The 24,854-nt window shown below is 41.8% G+C and overlaps 1 protein-coding gene across 3 annotated transcripts in view; it reads left to right on the top strand.

Moving 5' to 3' along the window:
- The window catches only part of DIS3L2 (DIS3 like 3'-5' exoribonuclease 2), a 192,312-nt gene that overhangs the window by 29,050 nt on the left and 138,408 nt on the right, over positions 1–24,854 (top strand). For all 3 annotated transcript variants that reach the window (XM_080603837.1, XM_080603838.1, XM_080603839.1), the window contains one exon: positions 1,716–1,817. In XM_080603837.1, coding sequence (XP_080459963.1) covers positions 1,716–1,817 — 102 coding nt within the window. The remainder of the gene's footprint in view (positions 1–1,715; positions 1,818–24,854) is intronic.

Genomic DNA, 24,854 nt, shown 5'->3' with positions numbered 1-24,854 from the left:
GCAGGAGAAAGAAAACAGGAAAAAAACGTAGAACAAACAAATCATCATGAATACGAGCCTGTGTTTGTAGTATAGAGCAGCTGCATGTACAGACAAAAAAAAAGAGGCATTTTCCTTAAAATGTGGCTTTGAACTTTTCTTTTTATACGTGTGGTGGATTTAGGTAAGGAGCTTGGGCAGAAAGAAGGGGGTGGGGAGAAATGACGAATAAGACCATGTATAAAAAATCTGGCTTTTTTGAAAAGAACGGTTTCCAATTTGAATTATGTTGGTCCAAGAGGCTTTGCAATTTTTCTGCATCTTGTCATGGGAGGCAGCTTTCACACAGCTGTTGAGCTGCTGCTGCTTTTCTTTCTAAGAGTAATTTGGTCTCTTGGAGGACGGCCTTAGTTTCACATCATGGCAGGGTTCTGCCGTTTTATTGTTTTGGTATCGAAGCAGAGTAAGATATTTGTGATATTAAGGCTTCATGTTTTCAGGTTATAAAAGAAGTTTTTCTTGGAGACTGAATATACTTGTAGTTCTGATTAGATTTACTTGAGCATTTGAGATTCAGGAGCGTGTATCTGAGAAGGCACTGAAGTTGTGATGGAGATTTTAATTCCTGTGAGGCTGTTTTTTCATTGAAGGACAATGAAGTTCTAATCTAAAGAAACTCATCCTCTTTTTTTGTACTTCAAAATGATGAAAAGTTTTCTCTGTAGAAAAACTGTGGTGACTGCTCACGTTGAAACTAAACGCTCGCATTGTTTGACACGTTCGTGGTACTGTAAGCAGATGCACGGACTTCTTCGTATACTGAATTACGGGGGAATAGGAATGAAAGCAGCAAGAGTGCTATAGGTAATAAGCCAAAAAGGACAAAATTAGCAATCCTTTAAAAACTAAAACCTCTGCGTTAGCATCTTTGGAAAACTTCATCTTTATTCACCCCGTGAAGAAAATCTTCCAATCCAAATCTAGATTAGCAGAATGCCAAACATGTCTGGGGTGGATAATCAGTGTCTACAATTAGTAGAAGCTCTTGTGCAAGGATGTTAACAAAGAGTTTTGAGAGAAGGTGTCCCAACATGCCTGTTACAGTAAATGATCTTCTGGCTTGCACTTGGCATCTGTAGTCATCATTTTTTTGAATCTGTTCTAACATTAGTTACACCAAGTAATGTATGTGGAATATATGGTGCTAGTTCATTTAAAGAAGAAACTACACCCGCAGCCTCTGTCCATGCCACCTTCACTGACTGGCTTGCTTGTCCTGCACTGCTTGTCCTTCCTCCCTTGCTTTCCCAGGAGAGCAGCAGGCAGCTCTGCACGGGGCACTTTGCAGACTGTTTTGTAGGCATGTTCTGAGCGATAGCTTTTGCAGTGCTTGAACTGGGAACTTAATACTTGAAGAACTGCGACTGCAGAAAACTCTCTACCCATTCCCAAGAGTAATTGTAGAGGAACTAAACAGAATTTGCAGACAATACGTTTTGAGGGCTTGGCTCTGCCTTGAGTAAATACTGTGCAACTACTGTGCTGGCACATACTTATGAAGGAACTTATTTGCTGAAAGATATTGCATATTGAAGAGCATCTGGTGAATCCATTTCATTTCTGTGCACAACTGCAGAATGTTTGTCTCACCAAGGTGTCTTTTTTTGATGATAGTATTTTAAACCTCATACCAACTCGTTTTGTTGTGGCATTTGTTTTTCTTCCTCTTTGACTAGGACGGGACTCGTGATATCTTTATTGATGGAGTGGTTGCTCGCAACAGAGCCCTGAATGGTGACGTCGTGGTAGTGAGACTGCTTCCCAAGGAACAATGGAAGGTCAGTCCAGTATATTTTTGTGATTTGATGGAAAGAGCTTATTACTGTTTTCACTAAAATTAGAGCCTAAGACTAGAGAACTTCCTTCAAATCAGGTTAGCTAAGTTGTGGTTTACGCTGCTATAGAATAAAATATTTTATTACAACGCTTGGAAGAAGCAACACCTAAAATGTTGAAACCTCTCTTTGCATGGAACATCCTTTATCGATGTATGAAGCTTAATGACAAGGCTGATTCAAAGCACGATTTAAGAGGTAACTTTTGATATCTGCTGTTTAGCTGTTTTCATGCTGCGGCGCTGGATAGCTCTGATTAGGTATTTGCAATTGTTCATGCATTTGACAAGTAATATTCACAAAGCTTTAGTAATGATGACCTCTCTCAGCTTTGTCGGTCCTCAGTCCATGGAGAGCTCATCTTGATACAGCTCCAGATTTTGTGGCAATAACCATCATTGCATGACTTGATGTGTAAAATAGCTGGAGAGATTCAAATATGGGAAAATTGTTTTTTCATTTTAATGTTTCAGAATTTCACTATGCTCTCTGTATTTTTTTTCTTTCAATGATTAAGGTCAAAGTCCTTTCAAACATCTAAATGATCTTATTTTGTTTGCAGGTAGATTTTATAACACCTTTATGTAAGGAAAGTTCATACTTTTCTAGAGATGTAGGCTCTGGGATGTGTAAGATACTGATACTGTCAGCACTTGTAATTTGGGTTTTTACATGTGAGCATGACCTAACTGTCAAATTGCTTTCCAGACACACGTTTTCGAATTCTTTGAATGTAAAGACTACTGTATATTGTTTGGACAAAAGTAATAATGAGGGTGATTCCAGCAGGGTGGAGACTAGTCTGAACTATTTTGGGCTGGTGGTTTTTACTCATTCTAGCTAGCTTCTCTGCCTGTCTGAAGCGGAGTTATGATTTTTAGGCTTGCAAATGCAAGGTCTGCAATCTGGTCATTCATGGAACTTACCTTCTCTGTTTAAATCTACTAGCAATCAGAGTGATGGTTGGAAACCCATTAAAACTTTTCTATTCCTTTTAAAGGTGCATACAGTGTGTTAATGACCTGTTATATATAAAGGCATGTAACTGCGAAACTACCTTCTGCAAAAGGTGATCATAAGTGGGAACTAAAGCATTACAGGTATATCCATATGCAAACATAGAAAAGAGGTCTGCTACTATCCATGCAACCTCTGAAAACCAACGCTGAGGGTCAAAGCAAAAGTTCTTTGATATCTATTCAAGAGTCCAAATCAGAGTTCAGAAAGGCTGTGATGATTACTGTAAATTTGGAGCACCAAATGCCTATGTATAAATTATATTTAGTTTTAGATCGTGTCATATAGTTGCAAAAATGGAATAGTTTGGGTACTTAGATCTTCTGCCAGGATCTGCCAGCACAAGGGCCTCTTTGTAATCTTGATACAAGTTGCCTGGGCTGGAAGCTTTTTCTGCAGTTTTACAGTTATATCACTGGCTCTGAAGAAAGATAATGCCCCTCTCTTATATCCTCATACCTTCATATGTTCAACAGTAATGCTCTTTTGTGAATAGATGAGTGATTTTGTAAGAGGAAGAGTTCAGAATATTCTATCCGATCTGGGCAAATGCTGAAATAAAACTGTTGGAGAAATGGTGTCTGGAGAACGGTGCGAGGAGGCAATTCAGAAGACTTCAGTGTTTTGTAGTATGGTTATGATTCTTCTGTGGTGAATTTAACCTTGCCAAATGAAGTAGCTGGAACATGCCAGTCATGTTTTTCAGCCACACAGGTGCTACCCTATGTAGTGTTATTTTTTTGTTTCTTGCCATCAGCAACTTAATCAGCGATGACATCCCTTTTCCCCTGTTCCCTGAATCTCTCGCTATGCGCTCGTGTTTGTATTAGTTCTTTGGGAAAGGTGCCACAAAGTTGCACTGAAAGATACTGCATTCTGCCAAGTAATTCATACTGATTAATGATAAACCGTCGCAAGCTATTTTAGGTTTTTCCATTTGTTTAGTCTCATGCTGCGGCAAAGCTGCCACATAGGTATCTTGAGGGTTTTCTCCTTCCCATTGGGCCTTTGGAGCAAGCTGAACAGCTTCAATTATTTCCTTGAAAAATGTAAATCAGCTGTATGGTATAACTGATGCTCTCTGAAGAGCCTTTATAGACTCTGTACATATTGGCTTGTTAGGATTGAGTTGTGCGTGCTGATCGTTTTTATGGTTCGCTATTCCCTCCCCATTAGTTTGTACTCCACTGAGAACTAAGCTGCCTTTTTTGCTGGTAAACCTGTGTCTTGCACAAGATAACAGGCTGTAAGCCTGACAGGTCTGCACCTCCGGTGTTTTAAGCACCCTGGACGGCCCCTGGATGCTCTGGGGGAGATTTTCCCTTGACTGGTGCAGCCCAGTCCTGCCACGGACCTTCCGAGTGCAAAGTCGGTGTGATGCTGCCTCCCAGCAAAGGCAGGTCTTGCCTGACCGAGAACCCCAGTTCAGCTTAGGTGTAACCCAGAGGAAGGGGGAAAACCTTGTGGGCTGGTGAAGTGGTAGGTTTTGGCTACAGAAATCTGCGTGTTTGCTTGAAGAGCTGAGATAGCTGGGAGCTGCCCTGTACCCAGTGAGTCAGTTTTTGTGGGTCAAATGCCAGTGGGAGGAAAAACTCTGGAGGTAAGTGTCTCTAGGGATGCGCTGTGTTCTTCTGAGCCTGTAATGGGTGGTGCCACTGGGAAATGCAAGGGAATGCTGAAGTATTCTAGACGTGTGGTTATACTTTATGCAATACCTTCTTGAGTGGCAAGCGGTATTTTCTTCCTCCAAGCCTCCGCTTCCTGGCTCAGTGGTGGGAAATTTATCAGGCTTGAATTTCTCAACATTGTGTCCTTCCCAGCGCGTGTATCAAGTGGTTGGATGAGCTACTGTGGTCCTCCCCCGTGCTTAATTTGTCTGGTCTGAAAGCTCCTTTTCTTCATACGTCCTCTGGGAGAGCTGCGTGGTGTTCAGTGATGATCAGTTTGTCAGTTCATATTTCTGTGCTCGCTATTATTTTGGCCCAAGAGCCAGCAATTTCAGCGGGGCACCGCTGGTTGGGGGAGAGATGTTTTGTCTCAGAATTTTGGTTATCTTGTGCTCCAGAAGAAGGTAGCCGTTGGCTCCGTACCAGGCTAGAGCGGGGTGTGCTGCAGTGACCACATTTGGAGGCGGTATTTCAGAAGTTCCTCTCTTGTCCTCTTGTGTTACATCTTGGGAATATTGAGGTGCTATGGTAACTTTCAAATATTTAGCTGTTGCAAAGTAAGGTATTTGACTTAGACTGTTTTTCCAGGTACTTAACCTACTCTTAACAAATGAAGTCAGAGTATCATTGCAGTCAGCTAGCCTGTCCCCCTCTTAATTCAGGCTGTAGGACTTCCCTGAATCTGCGCCTTCAGTTTGTGGAAGAACGTCATGATAAAAGATAACCAGTGATGGAGAACTTACCTCAGACCCTGTCAATTACTCTGATAAAGAAGAAAAACAGTGCTTTTATTTCTTGACTGATTTTCACTACTTTAAGTTCCATCCGTGGGTTTTTATTATATTTTATAGACTTGTGCTTACATCAATTTCAGGAGCTTCAATTATACAGTGACATAATTACTGGAAGGCAAAAAATGTTGATATGATGATTACAGCAATATTTCTCAAGCTCATCAAGGAGGGAAGCAAAGTGTCAGTATAAAGGATAAACCTAACCCATCTTTCCTCACAGCCTCTTTTTGCTCTTTTACCTTCTGCTTAGTTGCCAGAGAGAATTTATTCTATTTCAGATATCTGTTTTGGTTTTTCTTGTGAGATGTAATTTCTTTGGTAGAAGGAAATAGCATAATAAGTCACTTGATATCACTTGGGGCTTGGATTCCTGGCCCAATCTCTGGTGCTTTTAGAATAGTAGTTTATAATGTGGAATGTTTTTCATGACAACCGTCTCACGCATTGCATGCTATGGGTGAACTTTCAGAGTCTTCGTCTGAAAATAGTACTCATAAGGACTTCATGCTGCATATTTGACTTGTTCTGCTCAAGATTGTCTGAAAGGAATTTTGGGGGCCAACCTCCTATTGCTTCCTCCTATTGCTTGCTACAACACACAGGAGAGGTCTCTGGTTCTGCATCTATTTGCAGCAGTGGTATATTCAAATGATAATATATATTACATATATAAAATGTGTATAAAATAATATAATAAGAGATTAACCTACCAATTTCTCCAAAAATCAATGCCTGCACATGGTATCTTTTGTTGCTGTTGTTTCATGAATTATTTCCTCCTTGGCTTGAAGTGTTGCTTTGCAGTATTTTCAGGTGGTGCGTTTGATCCTATCGGAAGGTCTCCATGGCCAGGGCTGTAGGACTGCTGGTTTACATACGGTGTGCGCTGCTGGGTGGTAGGTCCCGTGTTTTAGTCATGAAGTGTCTGAGTGATGGCAATAGTCATTCTTTGTAGCCCAGGAAAGCATATTCTGTTCGACGGAAGTGTCAGATAAAATTCAACGCAGCAGGAAATCTTAGAACTGCCTCTTTTAAGGCCGTACATCAGATAAATATTTAAACACCTTCTGTACAGAAGATATATGCTACAATTCACTTTTTCCAGCTGCGAATGTTGTTGGCGTAATTACAAACAAACAGAGAAGGAACAATTTGATTCAAACAAGTCACAAATATCACCGTGTATAACTTGAGCAGAGCTACGTATCCTGGCAAGCCATCACCTCCAACTGTTGGTGTAAACCTATGAACCATCAGTTGTCCAGAGGGGATGCTAGCTTTGAATTTGCCCTAGTGAATAATGATTCGTTTCAACCAAATTCTTCTGAGAGTCAGTTTCTTCTCAAAATCTCCCAGCTAATGTAAGGATAACAGTAACTCAGGAGGAGATAGGGTTCTTACAGGGTTATCACAGCAATACTGTTTGAGTCTCAAAGAATGTTGTTTGGAAACATTACATTCATAATAATAAAAAAAAAAAAAAGTTCTGGAGAAGTCATTATTGAAATAGTAAGTGTTCTGGCACGTTAAAAGCGTTCAAGTGGAATTCATGATATCCAGGAGTAGAGTGGGAAGCTTAAGAAGCCAGCTAGGAAGATGTCCAGAAAAGCAGAGCTTTAACAAATCTGAAAGGTTGATGGATGCTGTAGGGAGAAAGGGCAGCTGTATTTTTGTTTTGCTGTAGACTTTGCAGTGAGGGTTATAAGCTGATGGCTGTACCTGTGTATGTGCACCCACCTCCCTGGAAAACTGTAGGACGCTGGAGAAGCTTCATTACGTGCTTTCTGATTGTGCCATTTGTTGGATGACCACACTTTATTCCACAATGCTGGGGCTGGTAGACCTTCACTGAGCTGGCATGGCTCTTTCCAGGCTTTGTTTAGCTTTGTTTAGGCTGGGTATGGAACAGTAATATAGTAGAGTGATAGCAAAAAACCTGAGAAAATAGGAAGTGTTGCTCACTGAAAGATACGCAGCATTAAATTTGTTGATCTTCCAGATGTTGCTTTCACAATTTCTTAATCAAATACCACTTGAGGTGAATCAAAGTCTTAATGCAGTGAGTTTTAATAGCAAGATCTGGCATGCTTTTTAGGGTGTTTAACGATAGAGTTACTAAACTGATACAGGTTGAATGAGATTGCTGTGACCAAGTGCTGATTTTATTCCCTTGCCTCCCCCAAATGTGTAAAACAAGGAGGCAGAAATGCCAGCTTTTCGGATGTTGCAAGCGACCTTACCTTCCTGAGAAAGACTTTTCCTGTCAATACTTGCCTCTGTCTGATGGGAAAGCCAAAACCAGGACCCCAAATAATGAAATCACACGAACAGTTTTGAACACCCTAGTATCCTTTTAATCCTTCCTCTTTAACTGGGCTGGATGAGAGTGATATTAGAAGGCAAAATGATTAGGTAGGGAAGAAGGCAAGCTTGTTATTGACTACATCCTGTTTTACCAGCACAGAATTACATCACAGATGTGGTTTGGCTGCATAGATGCATATAACAGGACAAAAATGTTACCTTTAGGTGAACAGTCAAGCATTAAATAGTTATTCATCTCGCATGCAGTCAGTCGTTATATCCCCAGTGGAATAAAGGCAGATAAGCCCCAAGTGATGGGCGTGACTTGAAGCTGAATTAGACACCACAAAATTTCAGTGTGCTTCTGGAGGAGCTGTGTCTTGAATGAGGGGGCGGGCTCGTGGGGGCACCTGAACTTTAGAACAGGAGTCGAGCCAACATTTAATACCTGATCTCTTTTACTGCTCATTTTTTTTCTTGGTCACATGAATATAATCTAGTACAGCAAATTGTTTCCTTTAACAACTAACTTTTCTTCTTGTTTTAAACTCTATTCTTCCAAGTCTTCTGTAAATATCCACACATCACTGTAGATTATTCTTAATCCAATCTCTTATATAACCACTATCATTTTGGACTTTTCTTAGTCTTTGGTTCCTGTGGAATTAGTATTTCTTAGAACTGTTTGCTTTTTGCCAGTTTGGAGACGTATTTGATGATATCACATGAGTATTTGGAGCCCGCACCTTATACGAGTGTCAGGATACCTGTTGTTGTGATGGTGTTGGTTTTGGGAATGTCACGCACGTTAAACTCACTTAACTTTTTTATAAACGTTCTCTTGAAAGACTGTCCAGATTTTCAGTAGTCTGGGTTTCTTTCAGTTCCACATAATAAGACATAAATTTAAATAAAGCATACTGATGATAAAAGTCCTATCTGGCCTAAAGTTTGCACAGTGAATGTTATACTATAAAGAAAGGCCCCAAGCAAACAAGATTTTTTTTTTTTTTAAGGAGATTGCACCCCCAATTTGATTTGATAGCTGGAGAAATGAAGAACTTCTATGACACTAAAAAGATGTTGATCTTTAAAGTCCCTAGATGTGGTGCTTTGGATAGTATCCTAGGCTCTGAAGAGACGGAAGAGTGCCACATATCTATCTGCATGTTTGTTCTTGTTATCGGCTGGCAGAAAAAAGGCAACTGGCTGCAGTATTTGCATGTGGTCAAAGCTGTTAAGGTTGGCTCATTAACTCTTTTCTCTTATTTCCTTAACTCGTGTTTGTTTTTCTTTAAAGCCATAAATCAGAGGGACAGGGGATCTAAAATAGAGATGATTTATGTAAATGAAGAATTGCAGCAGCCGCTGGTATGGGAGCGAGGGATTTTTCTACAACAGGTTATGTGGGCAAGATGTGGGACCTTGTTTATAAGCAAGTGGTTCTTGGAGATAAGGAAGATATTTGTCATCAGCAATGGGATGCTTTAAATTTGTTGGCAGAAGGAAATTTGTAACTCGCTAGGATAAAGTTACTTCTAGTCTAATAGGTTTAGAATCGGCATGCTGCTAGCTGTAAAGGGCCAGGGTGGTTGTGCCTTCCCCAAAACACCATTCCTGTTTTCTTCCAGGTGAGACAAAGTTCAGCCAGGCTGAGGAGAACTCCTGGCCTCCCATTGCTCTCCTACTTCCCTGACATCATTTGCTATGGGAGGATTCCCTTCTGCTCAGAGTTTGAAACTAATGCCCTAACTGGTAGGCACATCACAAGAACAGGGAATGAGTCTGTTCTTGGTGCGCTACCAAACAGTAGAAGGTGACCAGTAAGGCTCATTCATCAACAGCAGTTTTCTTACGTGTTTCTGCTAATGCAAGGAGTCTTATTTCAGCAGCTACTTGGGATTATCCTTAATCCAATTAACATACAAATCAATGCCCTGGAGTCTGTATCTGTGGCAGCATCTTTCTGCAACACCTTGAAGAATTGCAAGTGATTCTTTTAATCCAATTTCTCGTTGGAGGTGCCACTCAAATCACTGAAAGATAAATTAAAATGCTTCCTGATTATCTTTCCTAACAAATTCCTCACTGCTGCAGTAGTTGTGCACTTGACATCATTTCTCAGCATGCGCTCACTGATAAGACAGCTGGTGTGCATTTTTGAAGGTCCCAGATTCTATCTGAGCTTTCCAGTTTTTGTTCCAGCCTCAACTTCATGGAGGCATTAAAAAAGATTTGGTAGTGACTCTAGGAAAATACAGCAGGACAGACTGCTCATCTTCTAACTATGCTGGAAAAGGCATCACTTTTGTTTCCTGTCTTTCTCATTGTTTCTATAGGTTTATTTTTGTTTTCTGTCAGGTAAGGCAATAGCTGGTTCATAAAAGACAGTCTGTCTTATATGTGTTTTTTTTTAGGTTTCCGGTATGCTAATGGTTCAGCCATATTTGGGTTTATTGTCTTCTGGGGTTGAAGCATTTCTTTGTTTTTTAGCTTTGTCTATATTATTTTAAAACACAAAGCAGTGCCAAAATACATACTTCTTAATCGAGCAGCTTTGGAAGTGTGAGAATGAAGACTTGGCATGATCTAGCTAGCACTTGTGTATTTTGGTTACAAAAGTGACTGAAGAATTCCCCAGACGTCATTCTCTGTTCTATCTGGAAATATCCTCTTCTGTGTTTTTGAATAAAGGTGTATATCCTGCATAGTGCTTGTTGGTGCTTGGAAATCCCAACTGCTATGTTTTGACTAATTAGCTTGCTGTCAGGACATCCTTCTTGTGGTGTTGTCCTTGCTTTTTGCTCGTTGGTTGGAATGAGCGTTGACCGCTTTGTTTGTACCCTGTGTAGAAATTGGCATCTTTCGCTATGGTCTTTTTAAATCCCTCGTGGTATAGTGTTTACTGGGTTGTGCCTGGCTGGGGAAAGGAGCTGTGTGGAGTGGGAAGGCCATGTCAGCAGCTTTTCCTAATTCTTGACCTAACGGCTGCAGGGGAGTGGGGTGGCGTGGGGGGTTCTGCATTATAGTACAGTGGCCGCATGCCCACCTCTTATCTTTCCTTGACATATTTATTTTCTTTAAAATGAGTTTCCTCTAAGGCTTTATCACCTCTTTTGAGGTCAGATTGCCTGTCTGTTCTTTCCTGTGCTGACCATGTCTCTCTTGTAGTAACTATAGCTGGCTTAGCTTCAGGCTCAACTCTTCTCCCGTCAGGCACAAAGGCGAGAGGTTGTGCGGTGACAGACATCCTCTCTAAGGGCTCCCATCCACAGAGCCCAGCCCTGTGTGACAGTCCTGTGGGAACTATGCCCTGCGTAGTCTGACTTCCTTGGGAACAGCTCGATGTCTTTCTAACCAAGTGACGTCCCCTCATCTTTAGGCTCGCGGCCTTGGCAGAGCGGCCCAGCAATGGCGGAGCTTGGAGAAGGCCTTTCAGCTCAGCCATTGTCTTGCAGCTGTCCCATAAATGTATTTGTCCCTTAAACATCTAATTGGTGGCCGTGTTTAGAGAGGCAGCGTAGGACCTCTCTGCTAATTTCTTTCAGCCTCTCCATATTCGAGCAGCGCCCAGACAGCGTACCAGCGATCTGTTCCAGTGAGCGTGCCCTGCTGCGTCACCGGACAGTCAGCGTGCCTCAGCCACTGACGAGCTGCACAGCATCACCACCCTGCCTCCTGGGCGAGCAGAATAGTGCTCGTGCCTGGCTCTAGTTTGTTTATCCAGCCCAGAAGGGGCTCTAATGCCATGGGTGAGTGCTGTGTTGGCAAGCCATCTGGTACTTGAGCTCACCTCTTCGGGCCTGTGCTGTACCGTGCAGACATACCCAAGTTAAACGCATGGCCATTAGTTTAATCTGATTTAGTTCAGTAGCTGTGCTTCATACATAGTCAGGGCAGTGTTTTGACAGTGTGGCATTACATTATCTATTCTTCCTGTTTTTTCCCCCATATTCTTGAAGCTTTCTCTAAAGCTGTTTATTCTTTTTACTTTTTGCACAGTTGTTGAGCTGTGGGTGTAATATGTTTATCAGCTTAGATTCGCGTCTTGGAAACTTAGTTTACCTTTTTATGTAATGCTTTATCTCTAATGCATGGTAATGTTTCCTGGCAGGATATGCATTGTTAAAATTCGTTAGCAGAGGAACAAAAAAAATTGTAGAAGCGGATGGCTACACTCTTGTAAGGTTCAAAAGTTTGTGAAGCAAAAAGGGAAAATGTTCTTCATGGCACCTGACATCATTTTAGTCCCACCGTCCTTCTTTCCCATGGGGGGACTCCTATCAGTGGCTAAGATATAACGGAGCCCAAAGACTAGGTGTGGTGGCAGCCGTAACTGTCAAATAAAGGAAAGGCTGGGAGGGGAAGGCTGGCCTTGTCAGGGCAGTGTCTCCATCTGTACAGTAATTTCCTATGAGCTGACTGAGACCTTGGGCGGACTTTTTGCTAGTGCTAACAAAACCAAGAGCACACATCAAAATTGATTTTTTTCCCCTATTGTTTTTTGTCATTGAAGTAGTCGACATTGTCCAGTAGGCAGTTATTAGCTGTCCGCCCTTCTGCTCCAGCAAAGCCACTTGAGCAGGTTAATGACACTGGGTTCTTGGGACTGAGTGGCAGATCACTAAAACAGCCAACTTTAGTGACATGGGAATGGTCCCGGGGCCTGAGGGTTGTCTTTGAGAAATCAGCTGCTATGATCGTAAATAAACTATTATACTGTGCTTCAGAGCTCCAGTTTCCAAGCACTAATTTCTTTTAAGTGCTTTGTGAGAGCAAAAAGAAAAATAATCTGCAGTTAAACTAATCTCCTCTAACAATGTATAATGTATTCTGAGGATCAGTGCTTGAGGGAAGGGCATTGTACAAAACGGCAGACAACAAAATATACATAACTCTGTGCTGGGCTTTTGTGGTAGTAGGAAACGGAGCTCCCAACGCTTGTGTATCACCCTCTCTGATTAAACACTGTGGTTTCCCCAGCCAGGGATCAATTACTGTAGAAAGCCAGAAGTATTTGTCAAATACTCTTCATTCAGAAATTTCACATCCTGTTCTTTTTGTCTTTGTAGACTTGCCTCAACACCTCTGTTGCTCAGCAGGCATGGATTGTTTCCTCCTACCACATCTCAGGGATTAAGGGTCATATTGTGTACCTCTCCTTCTTAGCCTTAACTTCATGCAGAAGCAGCTGATTGCATGGGGGATCTGTGTCGCTTGAGTGAGATGAGGAACCAAGATGAGAATAAACGCTTGGCCTCTATTGAGCAGCTCTGCATCCTAGTGTCTGTTAAAGAAATTCTCTTCCCTTTGTAGAAGTGGTGTGAAGGAGGTATAGAGCGCAGTTCCTGAGTCCTGCCTGGCAAGAAACCTTAGGAAATGCTCTTTGTTTAGATTGTATCAACCATTTTTAGGGTCAAGTGTTTTTCTAGCTGCATCTGTAGTTGGACATGCTGTACAGTATAGGATTATGATATAAAAAAGCAGTGAAACATCAAAGTGGAATTTTAAATTTGCTTTCTGCTGCTTTATTAGTTGCTGCCACCTTTTTAAAACTTTCAAGTCTTTTTCAGAAAGAAAGACATCAGAATAAATGTCTTCCTGCCTGCTTTGCATCCCTTCAGCTCTGAAATGAAAAACAATGCAGGCTTATCAAAAACTCCATTCTTTTCTAGGCCATAGCCAGGGAAGCTTTGTATCTTTAGCAATGTATACATAACCTTTTTCCATGATAAAAAAGCCCCCCTCTCCAAACAGAATTAATTATCTTTGATACATGTTGTGAAAAAAATTCTACCCCAAAACAGTGGGATTTTTCTACTCCAGTCTTCTTGATATTATGACTGTGACGAAGCAAATATAACTGAGTTTAAAATGAAAAGCCCAGTTCATGTGTCTTTGATAAACGACAGTGAATACAGACAAGAAGGACTCTTTAAAACTTTCACTGAAAAAATGCTTAAATTGTGCCCTAATGTGTTGCACATTACGTTATATTTACACTTTTGTAAACACTGTAGTTAAAGTTGAGGTTAGTCAACCTTTCTGTGTTACAAGCTTAGAAAATTGAGTGCAACTCTACAGTAAAACTTGATCTGGGCAGAAAACTAGCTTTAGAGGTTTGTTTTGAAGCCAATGCTTTATGGACAAAATTTGGTAAGTCTGTTTAGTGATTTTTTCCAAATTAAAGTAAAATGTGCTTGTCGAAGTGGTTTCATATCACTTTGTACCTGTGGAAGGACTTAAGTGAAAGTATTTTCTTCTAGAATGGAGCTGGGTAACTGGTGACTCCAGGATAACAACTCGACATGTTTGCTGCCCTTTGGATACAAGAGGAGGGGAGAGGAAAAATAGGGAAGACCCAGAGTTTTCAGGATATGATTGAGCTTTTGGTAGTTTGGGGTTTTCTTTGGAAAAGCTAACTATTCATTAAAAGTGAATACCTCTAGAATCTAGTAAATCATACATGTGCATGTGACTCTTCTGATGTGATAGATGAGCATGTTAGGCCAGTGATGGGGAAACTTCATCTTAAGGAGTTGTTGGCTTGTTAGACAGGAATGAGCCGCTCCCTGTGGAGGTCATGAGTACAGTAGTACTTGTGTGGCAATTTTTGACTGTTCAAAAGGAACAAGAGTGCTTTAAATTCCCAAGTAATACGTAGTTACACGAACTGTAGCCTGCAAAGTTTCCAGCTAATATGCTTGAGTAACTTAGACCTGTAAAAGTTCTGTATTTTATCATTAAAGAAAAATAAAACAGACTACTTTTTGTATTGGAGGGCTGCAGCATGCTTGTTTCACTGTAGCTGCCATGTCCATATGTTTCATGTGACTTGATGCAAAATATTTATACAGGTGAGAACAGTGTCTGTAGTGAGACTGATTTGTATATTAATTTACCTTGACTCCTAATTTCAAACAGTCATGGCAACTTTGTTTTTCCTTTAGAGATCTGGTCAATTCTGAGTGCTTGTAGATGTTGCTGATCCTAGCTCATTCTTTTATATCGTTGGCAATTTTGAAGCTATTAGATGTTCAAGTTGTGTCTTTCACTTCCAAATTCATAACTTTCTTCAGTATCATTTGAAGTGGAATTTGATGGGAGCAGCTCCTAAAGCCATGATAGAATAAGAGATATGTGGTTGAATGTGTAAGAATGAAACTGGTTTTCATCCAGTTTTTGGAAGTATTAGCTTTATTTTTAATTTGTCTTGAGTAAGGCTTTGAAAAACTGTGGGTGTACAAATTGTTCTGGGCAAGGAAAGCAAAACTGTTTTAAGACTTTATGAAAATCATCCATATGGTAAAGTTTGGGTAGAACATTTTAATGTTACTTGCAGGACTGTGCATAATGCAGTGAAATAACTTCTGGGAGGCTTTAAGACAACTTTACAAAGTGGCCAAATTAGAGAGAAAATTATTAGTTAAGAATTCAGTAACTTAAGTTTTATTATGATGGAGCCTTATAAAGTTTTTACAAGGAAGCAGGTTTGATCGCATACTTGGTTTGAAGTCAAGTTTGCATTGCACATAATCTTTGTTCTTCAGAAGCTTTTCACAGTTGGTATGATCATGCTCCTTAAAGATACCTTTGGTGGAGGTGACTGGCTGTATTTGCTCGTGGCAAGCTGCACAGGTGCGTTGGTATGGAGTGGGGAACGGTCCTTCCACGGAGCTGGAGGAAGTGGTGCGAACCGGTAGGTTATCGATAACCTTTTGTATGTTTAACAAGACAAATCCTTCCGGGTAATTGTTTCACTGGGAACACACGCTTATCGCCGGATGTTTTTGGACTTGTATCCCTTTTAATTTGTTTTGGATCGGGGACCGCAAAAGTCATTTAATCATCTGCAAAAAGGCAGCAAAAGCATTAACTTCTGAAAATAGCACGGCAGGGAGTGGGGGGTTTGGGATGTGCTGCCGCAGCAGCGTGCCCATGGAGCCGTGGGTGCCACCAAAAGGTGTGTGTGTGCAGGAGGGTGTCATAGGGCATGGAGCAAGCATCCCCCAGCTTGTTGCAATTCTTAAGCAAGAATTGCAGCTGCTCCTAGTGCCTAGTGTGCAACCTCCTGGTGTCATTTGCCATCCCCCGGTGCTGTATAAGTGGGGGGCTAGGGGTTATAAAGATACTTTATTCAGCAGTCTGTGGGTAGAATAGCACAGGAGAGTGTGTTCATGCTTCAACACTTAGCAGTGCCCCTCTCTGCCCCTACATCATCTTCCTCATTTACCTTCTCCTTACGCACACTCTGTCCCTGCAGTGCCTGTGCTCAGTATAGCCCAGCTGTGGAAGTGGAAATGGTGACTTTGGGTGACAAATGAAGAAGAGGGGCTTGGATTCGGATCCCCGGCAGCCCAAGAACAAACTGCTGTGTGAAGTGTTTTCCTCAGATAATGCTGTGGTTGGTAAAATAATAAATTAGCTTTAAGGGTGAATAGCCACTTCATAGAATCATAGAATTATATAGAATTATTTAGGTTGGAAGAGACCTTCAAGATCATCAAGCCCAACTTTCAAAACATGTTGGAAAATTTAAGGAGGTATGTAATTAAAAAAAAAAAGTGGAGGACTTAACATTTTACTTAAGAGGGTATGGCTTTTCACATGTCCCTTGCTTTCCAGACAACGTAGATACTTAGGGCACTAACTGTCTTTGAGATGGCTGACAGTGGTAGTATGGGAGCAGGCAAGTGGAAAATTTGCCATGTCAGAGCCAGCAAATACACCACTTTTACTGGTGAGAAAGCAAATGGAAGGGGTTTCCTAAAGCTGTGAGCTGCCTGGGTAGGGTCTGAGAACTTTGTCCTTCTTCCTTTCCTGTATTATCAGCTCAAGATGAATGTTGAATCATTGTTAGCTACAAGTCATGCTTCGTTACTGGAGACCTGTCAGAAGATTTGATTAATAACCCAGAGCGTTTGGATTCAGTGTGATAAAACTAATCATAACAAAGAACTTTCATGCCTAACTTAATCTGTGAAGAAAATCCTGGTATCTTAGGAGTGAGCATATATAAAAGGGCTAACTTTTTTGCTTTTTTACAACATAAACACACTCGGTGAGATGCAGACTCCTGGTGCTGTTTCTAGAGGCTGCTTTCCAAACTTCCCTGCAATGAAGCTGAGATTTAGTCCTATCATTTGTAGAGTTTCAAGAAAATATTTCTTGAAACCTCTTAAGTTGCACGATGGAAGTTGCTGTGGAAACAGCTTATTTAAATGACGTACATAATAGTAATGAACACAAATTTAGATTCTCCCTAGTTTTATGGAAAGCCCTGACTTTTTGCTGGGTGCAGGTCTTTGATTTTTTTTTCTTTTTTCAGGTGGCTTAAACAATAGATCAGTAACACATTTTCTATAATACAGTTTGCCTGTGTAGATATTCTTGAAGTAATTTCTTCTGGGTAAAGAAAGTTGTTAAGTGTTATCCCATGGTGACTTTTACCCAGAGAAGAAAATCAATGCAGTGAAGGATGTTTTGAATTCAGCAGACCCGTACAAAGCAGCTTTGAATTTACCCGGCTTGTTTGACTAGTGTGTTGAAAGACCAATGTAGTTGCCTCTCTGCCTCAAAATAATTCCATGCAATATAGTAGAAGGGAGAGATATTTCCTTCCTTTCTGGTAAAAGAAGGCCTGGCAAGCTGTAATCTTTAGTAATGAATGTTTGCAGGTAGCACGGCCCAGGGGTCCTCTTTGAGCTGGCTACCTTGCAAAGGTCTGATTTGGTGTCCTTGTTCTGTGATTTCCAGCGCTGAAGTGAGAGCTCTTGTTGGATGACTAACGCATTTCAACACCGGTCAGTGCTTTTGAAGACCGAGTGTTCTTAATATATTAAATATTTTATTAATGACATAAGCAGGTGTCAAGGCTGGTTCACAGTCACATGTCTTTGAGCCATGCTTCTGAATTTTGTCATTCGCAGATTAATTTTGCAGGAGTGTCAAACGGGGTTAACACTTGACATTGCAGAGCTCAGGCTGTGGCACTTTTCCCACATGGCCTGGTAGCAGCTTGGCTTTGTAGCTCTTAACACAACCAAGCGCGTATTTTTTTCTTGTATTTCTACTTTCCTTTGCATTTCGTTGCAGTGTTTACTGTGTATGCGTTAAGAGAAGCAGAAGGGTGTTCAGAATATTAAGAGGAGTGCATTGCTACAGGTGGGCACTGCTCCTTTCTTTGAGGTCAGTCTCTTCCAGTGACTGCAGCTAGGCAGCTCATCACCACTTTTATATAGCCTGCGAGATTGGGTTTGTTACAGGATGCAGCCGTGCATTTCTTACTGGAAAGCAAAGTTTATCTCGGGGGGGAATTTCACGGCAAGTTGCAGTGCAGAGGTGTGGGCTGTCAGCAAGAAGGAGCTGGTGTGACCGTATGAGCTGTGTCTGCGAGGTAGTGGGCTTCGTCAGACTGAGCCAAAAGGTAAAACAGACACAACTGAATATAGATCAGTGTATTAATCATTTCTGGGAATGGCTAAGGTATTAGAATTTGGAAGCACAATTCAAAGATTTGCCAAGTTAGCCTGTGATGAACACTAGGAGAAGAGTTTGCCCAGGAGGAATGAGTTATAAAGTAATTCAGGATGTTCTTAAAAGTAATAATAATAATAATAAAAAAAACCAAACATGCACAAGCAGACTTTAATGACCAAGGTAATGGCTTTGTGCTGCCATCAGCAGTGTTTAAATCTGCAGGCTTTTTTTGTTTGCACCTGTTTTTTTCCTGATCTCATAACTGGCCATTGTAACAGAAGTGGAATTCAATTGAGAGACCAACTTTTCCTTTTGGATGGGGTAGGAGCTACCTATCACAATAATGTTTCTGTACTTGTGATCATGGGCACTGTCACTATTTCCATTATAAATTCCTGGATTTTTTTAAAAGGAGCTTAAAACTCAGTTGTAAAAATTTGTTCTTGGCAGAGAACTTGTATACAAGATCTCAGCTCGAATAAGGCTTTTTAATGAATTTTGGGAGAGAAGGAAAACCTGGACTTCTCTGTGAGTTGAGGTTACAGAAGAGAAACATGCACAGAAATCTCATGTTAGAGGTCGTCTATAGAGAAGTAGAAGGGAAATCCTCCAGCGTTAGTCCCTTGCCCTGTATTCACTTTTAATTTGAATTATAACAATTGGGCTTAACTTTTGGTTCATTCTGTGGAAGAGTTTTGCTAGAACAGCATCCATTGCCACACAGGAAAATCACACCAGAAGGTGCCTGGCATTAAAAAAGTGAACTGTGGTGGCTTCGTAGTGCTCGCTGCAGGGAAAAGCTTTATGAATTGCTGGTCGCAAAGGTGGGATGGGATATATCTTGTTCATGGTAAATCTTGTTCTGAAGGAAAGAAGCAAAAATAGGCTTTTCCTATTTACCGAATTTTTCAGTGCTGTGGGAGTTGCTCTGAGACCATGTTCAATCAATGTATATTTTCACTGGGTTAAATAAACCTGGACGCTGATGTCATGAAAATTAGCTGAGGAGCCTGGTGGAGGATGCTGATGCATTTTACTCTTCTAATAAACACTGTTTCGAAATTTAATGAAGCATACCATACTGCTAAAGGTAAATGCAAGCAAACTGGCTGTGGGCATTTAGCTTGAAGTGCTTGCTTTTTAATAAGATTCATCACTCCGTAATTTGAGCAGATCCATATGACGCAAATGCCAGCAGTCGTTTCCCTGTCTCCTTTTCAAGAGGAAACCTGGTGATACTGGTTGTTTTCACTAGACGGAGAGAAAACACTGCAGTAAGACAGGTCCTCAGCAAAATGCTGAGCATCACCCATGTGAACAAAATGCTGAGCATCACCCATCTGAGTCGAGAAGTGTCTTTGCTGTACCCTGGGCCCCCGGTTGCAAGCACAAACTGAAGCGAGTTTGCTTCAGCTCCTGTTAATATGGGCTCCTTCCCAAGGCAGTCTGCGCGTAGCCTTATTGTTCTCATTTATTCCCTCCTGTTCATGTGTTTTATCTTCAATAAAAACTTCCTAAAAGTTCTATGCGGCGATGTTGGATGTGTTTTGGTACAGGACCGAGTACGTTGTGTCCTTGGTTCTCTCTTGGGCAACTGGGCACAGGAGCTGAGCACAGCTAGAAAACAAATACCCCTGGGAAGGATGCATTTTGCCAAGGAATAGTGTGGAACCCATGCTTTTAATGGACAGTTCCCTTCCTTCCAAAAGGAAAAGAGGTGTACCTGTTCCCTGAAGACGTACCAGTTACTGTGCTGTTGTGCCTCTCCTTGTTACACGTCTCCTGTTGTGGCAGGCTTGTGACTCCCTTCTGCAAGAGGTTAGTTCTTTGGTACTGCTGTTGTGTGTGTACAGATAAAGCTACATAATAAGGAAAAGCCACAGCAGAACTGAATATCTGGAGAGCACCTTGGTGAACTGGTTTTGTTACTGTATGTTTGGTGAAGGTGTTGCAACTTTAGTTCTCTTGTATAGGCATTTTCACATTATAATAAATTTCAGAATCAGATTTGGTTCTAAACTAATTGAAATTTCAGTTTTAAATATTGTGACCAAGGTATGAATTAATTTTGGATAGGTGTGGATAAACAAATTGTCAAAAGTTCTTATTAGTAAAAGCTTGACACGAACAGGTAGCTGTGCTGTGGTTATAACTGTAGTCATTCATAATCTTGCTTCTGTTTTGCTGTTCTAATGATACTCTCAAATGTGATACAATAGAATGATGTCTCAGGTCATCTTTAAATAGAAATTCAGTAATTGCTCTGAGTGTTAAGCCTCAGAGCACAAGCCTTTTTGCTTTGTGTGTGGAAGTAAGAATTTGCACTCTCCCAAATACAAGAGGTGCTTCTTTTTTTGGAACTGTGGGACGTTTCTTTCCATCCTGGCTTACTAATCTCTACTAGCAGCTGTAAATAAACTGACACTGTCCTTCAGTCATGTGAGTACCTACTATGAAAGTCTGCTCTATAGCTGTGAACACCTGGATGCCTTCTGTGGGGTTAAGCCTTAGTCCCTGGAAGCCTCCCTCAGCTGATAGAAAGCCAACTGGTGTGTTAGTGTTTCTGATAAGCCCTAAGCGTAACATAATGCTCTGAACCTAGGTGAAGTATTTGGAAACGTTAATCCTCACGCTTGCATGTAAACCAAATTTCATCCCCATTTTCTGAGTGGAGAAATACCCTTCTTGCATTATCTTGTGACACCTGCCCTACCCAGCTGGCTTAAATGCTTTTCTCTGACTTGTTCTTGCTTTGCCCATGAAGCAGAACAATCCAGGATATTTAATTTATGAAAACTGATCGAGTATTTATATTTGTGGCTTTCCCACGTATCCATGCAGCTGCTTTGCTATTTTCAGCCTTCTTTTCGCACTTGGACTCTGCCTTACTAGCAGTGTGAAATTCAGCTGTAATGTCTTAGGGACAGAGTACGCAGATCTGCCCAGCAGAGTGGCAAGCAGTGCGAAATAGGCAAAATGTTTTGAATGACTTACCAAAAGGCATGGGCAATTGAGAGCAGGACTGCTTTCCTTGTGCACTTCAGTAAGGAACCTGTTGTAGGTGTAAGATAGGTATGGAGGACTGGGATTTCCTGGCTGCAGTAATGATTTAATGTGAGCGCAGTCAGTCCCCTCTGCACTTTTGAACTAGACACTGAAAAACTCCATCATCTGTGTGCCTGGGTGCAATGGTCTCTAAGTCAGGAAGCCCAAAGAAATGGATTTGTAGCAGGTTTAGGTCACAGGCGGGGAACTCTCCCAGTCTGAAAACCAACCCTGTGTATTTGCAGGGATCTTTGAGCAAAATGTGCTGCTGTCATCTCCCTCCTCTTGTCCGCAGGCACTTGGTGCTTTGTGTTGCCGTGAGATGCTGTCCAGAGTCCCAATTTGCTGGTATCAGGTGTGAAAGAGTATGTTTGGCTCACAGCTTGTCTTCTGGACACAGAAAGCTCTCAACATTAGAGGAGGCTGTTATCTTTTTATCCTCATTTAATCATCTGAATTTCCCCCCTCCCTTCTTACCATGCCCGCAGGAATTACCTCTTTCAACTCATTTCCTCCGCAGGTGGTTCTCCTCTTCAGCCAGGGCTGTTCCTGTTCTGCCACAGCTGCCTCTGAGCACAGAGCCTTTTCAGTGCCTGTCTGAGAGTGATGGGGAGCATATCGGATCCACGGTGATCTTGATGTACATGACTGGAAAAGGCAGCAGCGCAGCACTTGGAAATAACTGACCCGGGGGTTGGTTATGTCTCAACCCATTCCCTAGAGGCTGGAGCTGCTCAGTGAGAAGCCACGCTGGTGGATGGTACCTGCTGACTCCTGTATAGAAAACAAAGTTAAAGTAGACTTTCAGTCTTTTTTTGCTAAAAGTCTCGAAGTTTCCTGGGACGCCTCTCCAGCACCTGTTATGAAATCCTTTTACCTCTGCACCAAAGTGCGGGTATCTGCATAGGAAGCACTGGCTGTATGCATGCAGTTTAATAGTATCATACTGGCTCCAGATGAGACTGTTGTTCTTGGTTGGAGCCCTGTTTTGATGCAATTGAAATCTGATTTAGGAATCGATGTAGGTGCCAGTTTCCTTGGTGTGAGAGGGTAGAGACTGTGGGAGTAGGATTTAATTTTGCCAAGCTCATCTGATGGGATTGAGGCAAGCATGGCAGGATGCAGGCAGCCCAAAGCAGCTGTGTTTTGCCTTCCTTGTCCTCAGAGGAGCGGCTGATGACAATGTATATGCAGGAATGTTTCTGCAGAAAATGAAATGAAACAAAGATGGGGCAGCCAAGCTGTTGACTGAATGCAGCCATAAAGATGAATGACTGAGAAGACGAAGAAGCAAAGAACTATTTGAAGCACTCCTAGAGTGGGAGTTTCGGTGACGCTTCAGTGATGACTTGTTTAGGTTCCTGATGCTCTTCTTCCACTGCATGAATAAATAAGCAGACCTGGGCTGATGGAACACATCAAAGGAAGCTCCCACTGGGACATATATACTCTGAAAACTTCCATAAATTGTTCTGTAATATGACAGTTTCCAATTATGGGTTTTCATAATAGGAGGCTTATTGGCAAACAGTAATGCGAGTTAACTGTGGAAATTTCTATTGCTTTTCTTGGCCCCGGCGCACTTCCTGAACAGTGTGTGCTTTGTCCCAGGTGTACCATTCTGGGCTTTGAAAGTGTGTCAAAACATGTGCCGGGCTGAGACCCCTGGGAACTGGCACTCGGAACCCAATCAAAAGGAATGAAACAAGAAAGTGAGGGGCTTAAGGCACAAGCTCTGACGTGTTAACTCTCGGTTGATTTGTTTCCTGCCTTGATAAGTTAAAGTGCTGATCACCAGTAAGAGATTTTCTTAGATGCGTAAGAAATCATTTTTACAGAATTTGGAGAGAAGTTTCAAACCTATATAGCCTTGGGAGGTATAGATATGCAAATATCTTGGATAGCCCTTGTGGTACATTTCGATTAGTTTGCATTGTCAACCTACTTTCCTCTTACGGGCACGTGCGGGTGCAGGCTTGTTCGGTTTGAAATGTTGAATATGTCTTCAAAGGGTATCATTGTTTCCAGGAAATATGTTTTTCATACATACTTAAAAAAAAAAAAAAGAGAAAAAAAAGAAAAGGCAGCAGTGGATAATACTTTGGGTTTGTGTGAGCCAGTGGTGTGGATTTGCTTGGCATGGGAGCTCTCAAACGATACACTCAGCATAAGTAGATTCTTTTCTGATTACATGCAAGCACTATGTAATAATTACATCTTTTAAAATATATTGATTCAGGGTATTGTTTTGAAGCTGCAACTGATCCAAAAGCCTTGCTTCTTTACATCAGCTGCAAGCTGGATATCTTTCTGCAACAGTTTGCTGAAAACGCAGTGATTTCAGAGAATCGTATCGTTGAAGATGTAACCTTACGTTGCTCTCTTTCTCTAATCCACCCCTCTTGAGTGATTTATTCTAGGGACTGTGCATCATAGGTTTTGTCCTGGCACCCGTTCCTGTAGTGTTGCAGTGCCTGTCCACATTACCAGAAAAAGATGGCTGGGAGACAGTTTTTAAAAAATAAGTTAAACCAAAAAGAAAAGAACACACACACAAAGAAAAGAAAACCAGTTCCAGTTAGCAGAGAGGGTTTTGCTGCCAGTGTGGATGGGGCATAATTTGATTTAAATGACTTTTGAAAAACAGTTCTCAAAATTGTTCCATGCATTTTCTTCCTGGCTACTGTTGAAAATATGGAGCCGAATATTTTCTGTGATGTTTCAAACCAATATGTTCTGGCAACCTCATAGCTGGGCCCTGTGCATTACACTCTCGTTTCCAGTTCGCTGTGGCCTGGAGTGCAACACACAGCTCATGAGATGCACCAAAGTGGGAGGTCTTGCGAGGAGCAGGCAATACAAAGACCCAAGGTACAAGGAACATTTCACTGGGGTCCAGCAGGGAGGCTGCCAGCGTGAAGGGCCTCTTTTATGAAAAGAGTTTGTTTGTAGGAGATGGAGGAACTGCGTGTGCCTGATCGGATTTTGTGAGCCTGACTGTGGGATGAGCGTGTAGGAGAAGGTTGAGTCCTGCGTGTGCTAAAGGTTGGATGCTGAACCAGATCTTCTGCACCTCCCTGGGGTCAAACTTTTCTCACCAGGGAGGTTTGCCATACAGATGAGATGTTGGGATATTGCTAAATATTCACCCCTGTTTTAAATGTGACAGTACGCAGCTGTCCAGGAGAGCGGTGTGTGGGTTGGGAGCCTGCGGCTGGGATATGAGGTGTTTGCTGTATCTCTTCTGCTCCAGGGACTCCTGTGTTTTGGGGAATGTGTGTGGGAAGGTCAGAGCAATAGCCATAGGTATTCTGAAAATAGAGGCTTAGCTTTAAGCCTAGCACCAAATCAAATCCTGGGGGTGGTAGCTGGAGTGGAAAGTGTGGAACAAGTTTGTTGATCCGGCTATAATAATACCCAGCTCTTTGTAATGCTGTTGGGAATCCTTCACGGGTTGGCTTGTCTACCAAGGGGATTGTAGTGTTCCCTGCAAGCAGGCACAGGGACACTGTGCTTACCCGTGTCTTCTTTCTTCTTGATACTCTCAACTCAAGAGGTCTAAATATCACACAGCAGCTGTGACGTGTGAATCCCCTCATGCTCAGACATCTCCGTCACAGGTATTCCCAAATAATCCTTGGGGAAGGTTGCACAAGATGTATCAGGGGGTCCTT

This window comes from Anser brachyrhynchus (genome assembly GCF_964034855.1).
Source record: "Anser brachyrhynchus genome assembly, chromosome: 9".
NCBI classification, from domain to species: domain Eukaryota; kingdom Metazoa; phylum Chordata; class Aves; order Anseriformes; family Anatidae; genus Anser; species Anser brachyrhynchus.
Note: the sequence above shows the minus strand (reverse complement) of the source record. Positions and strands in the feature narration are given on the sequence as shown.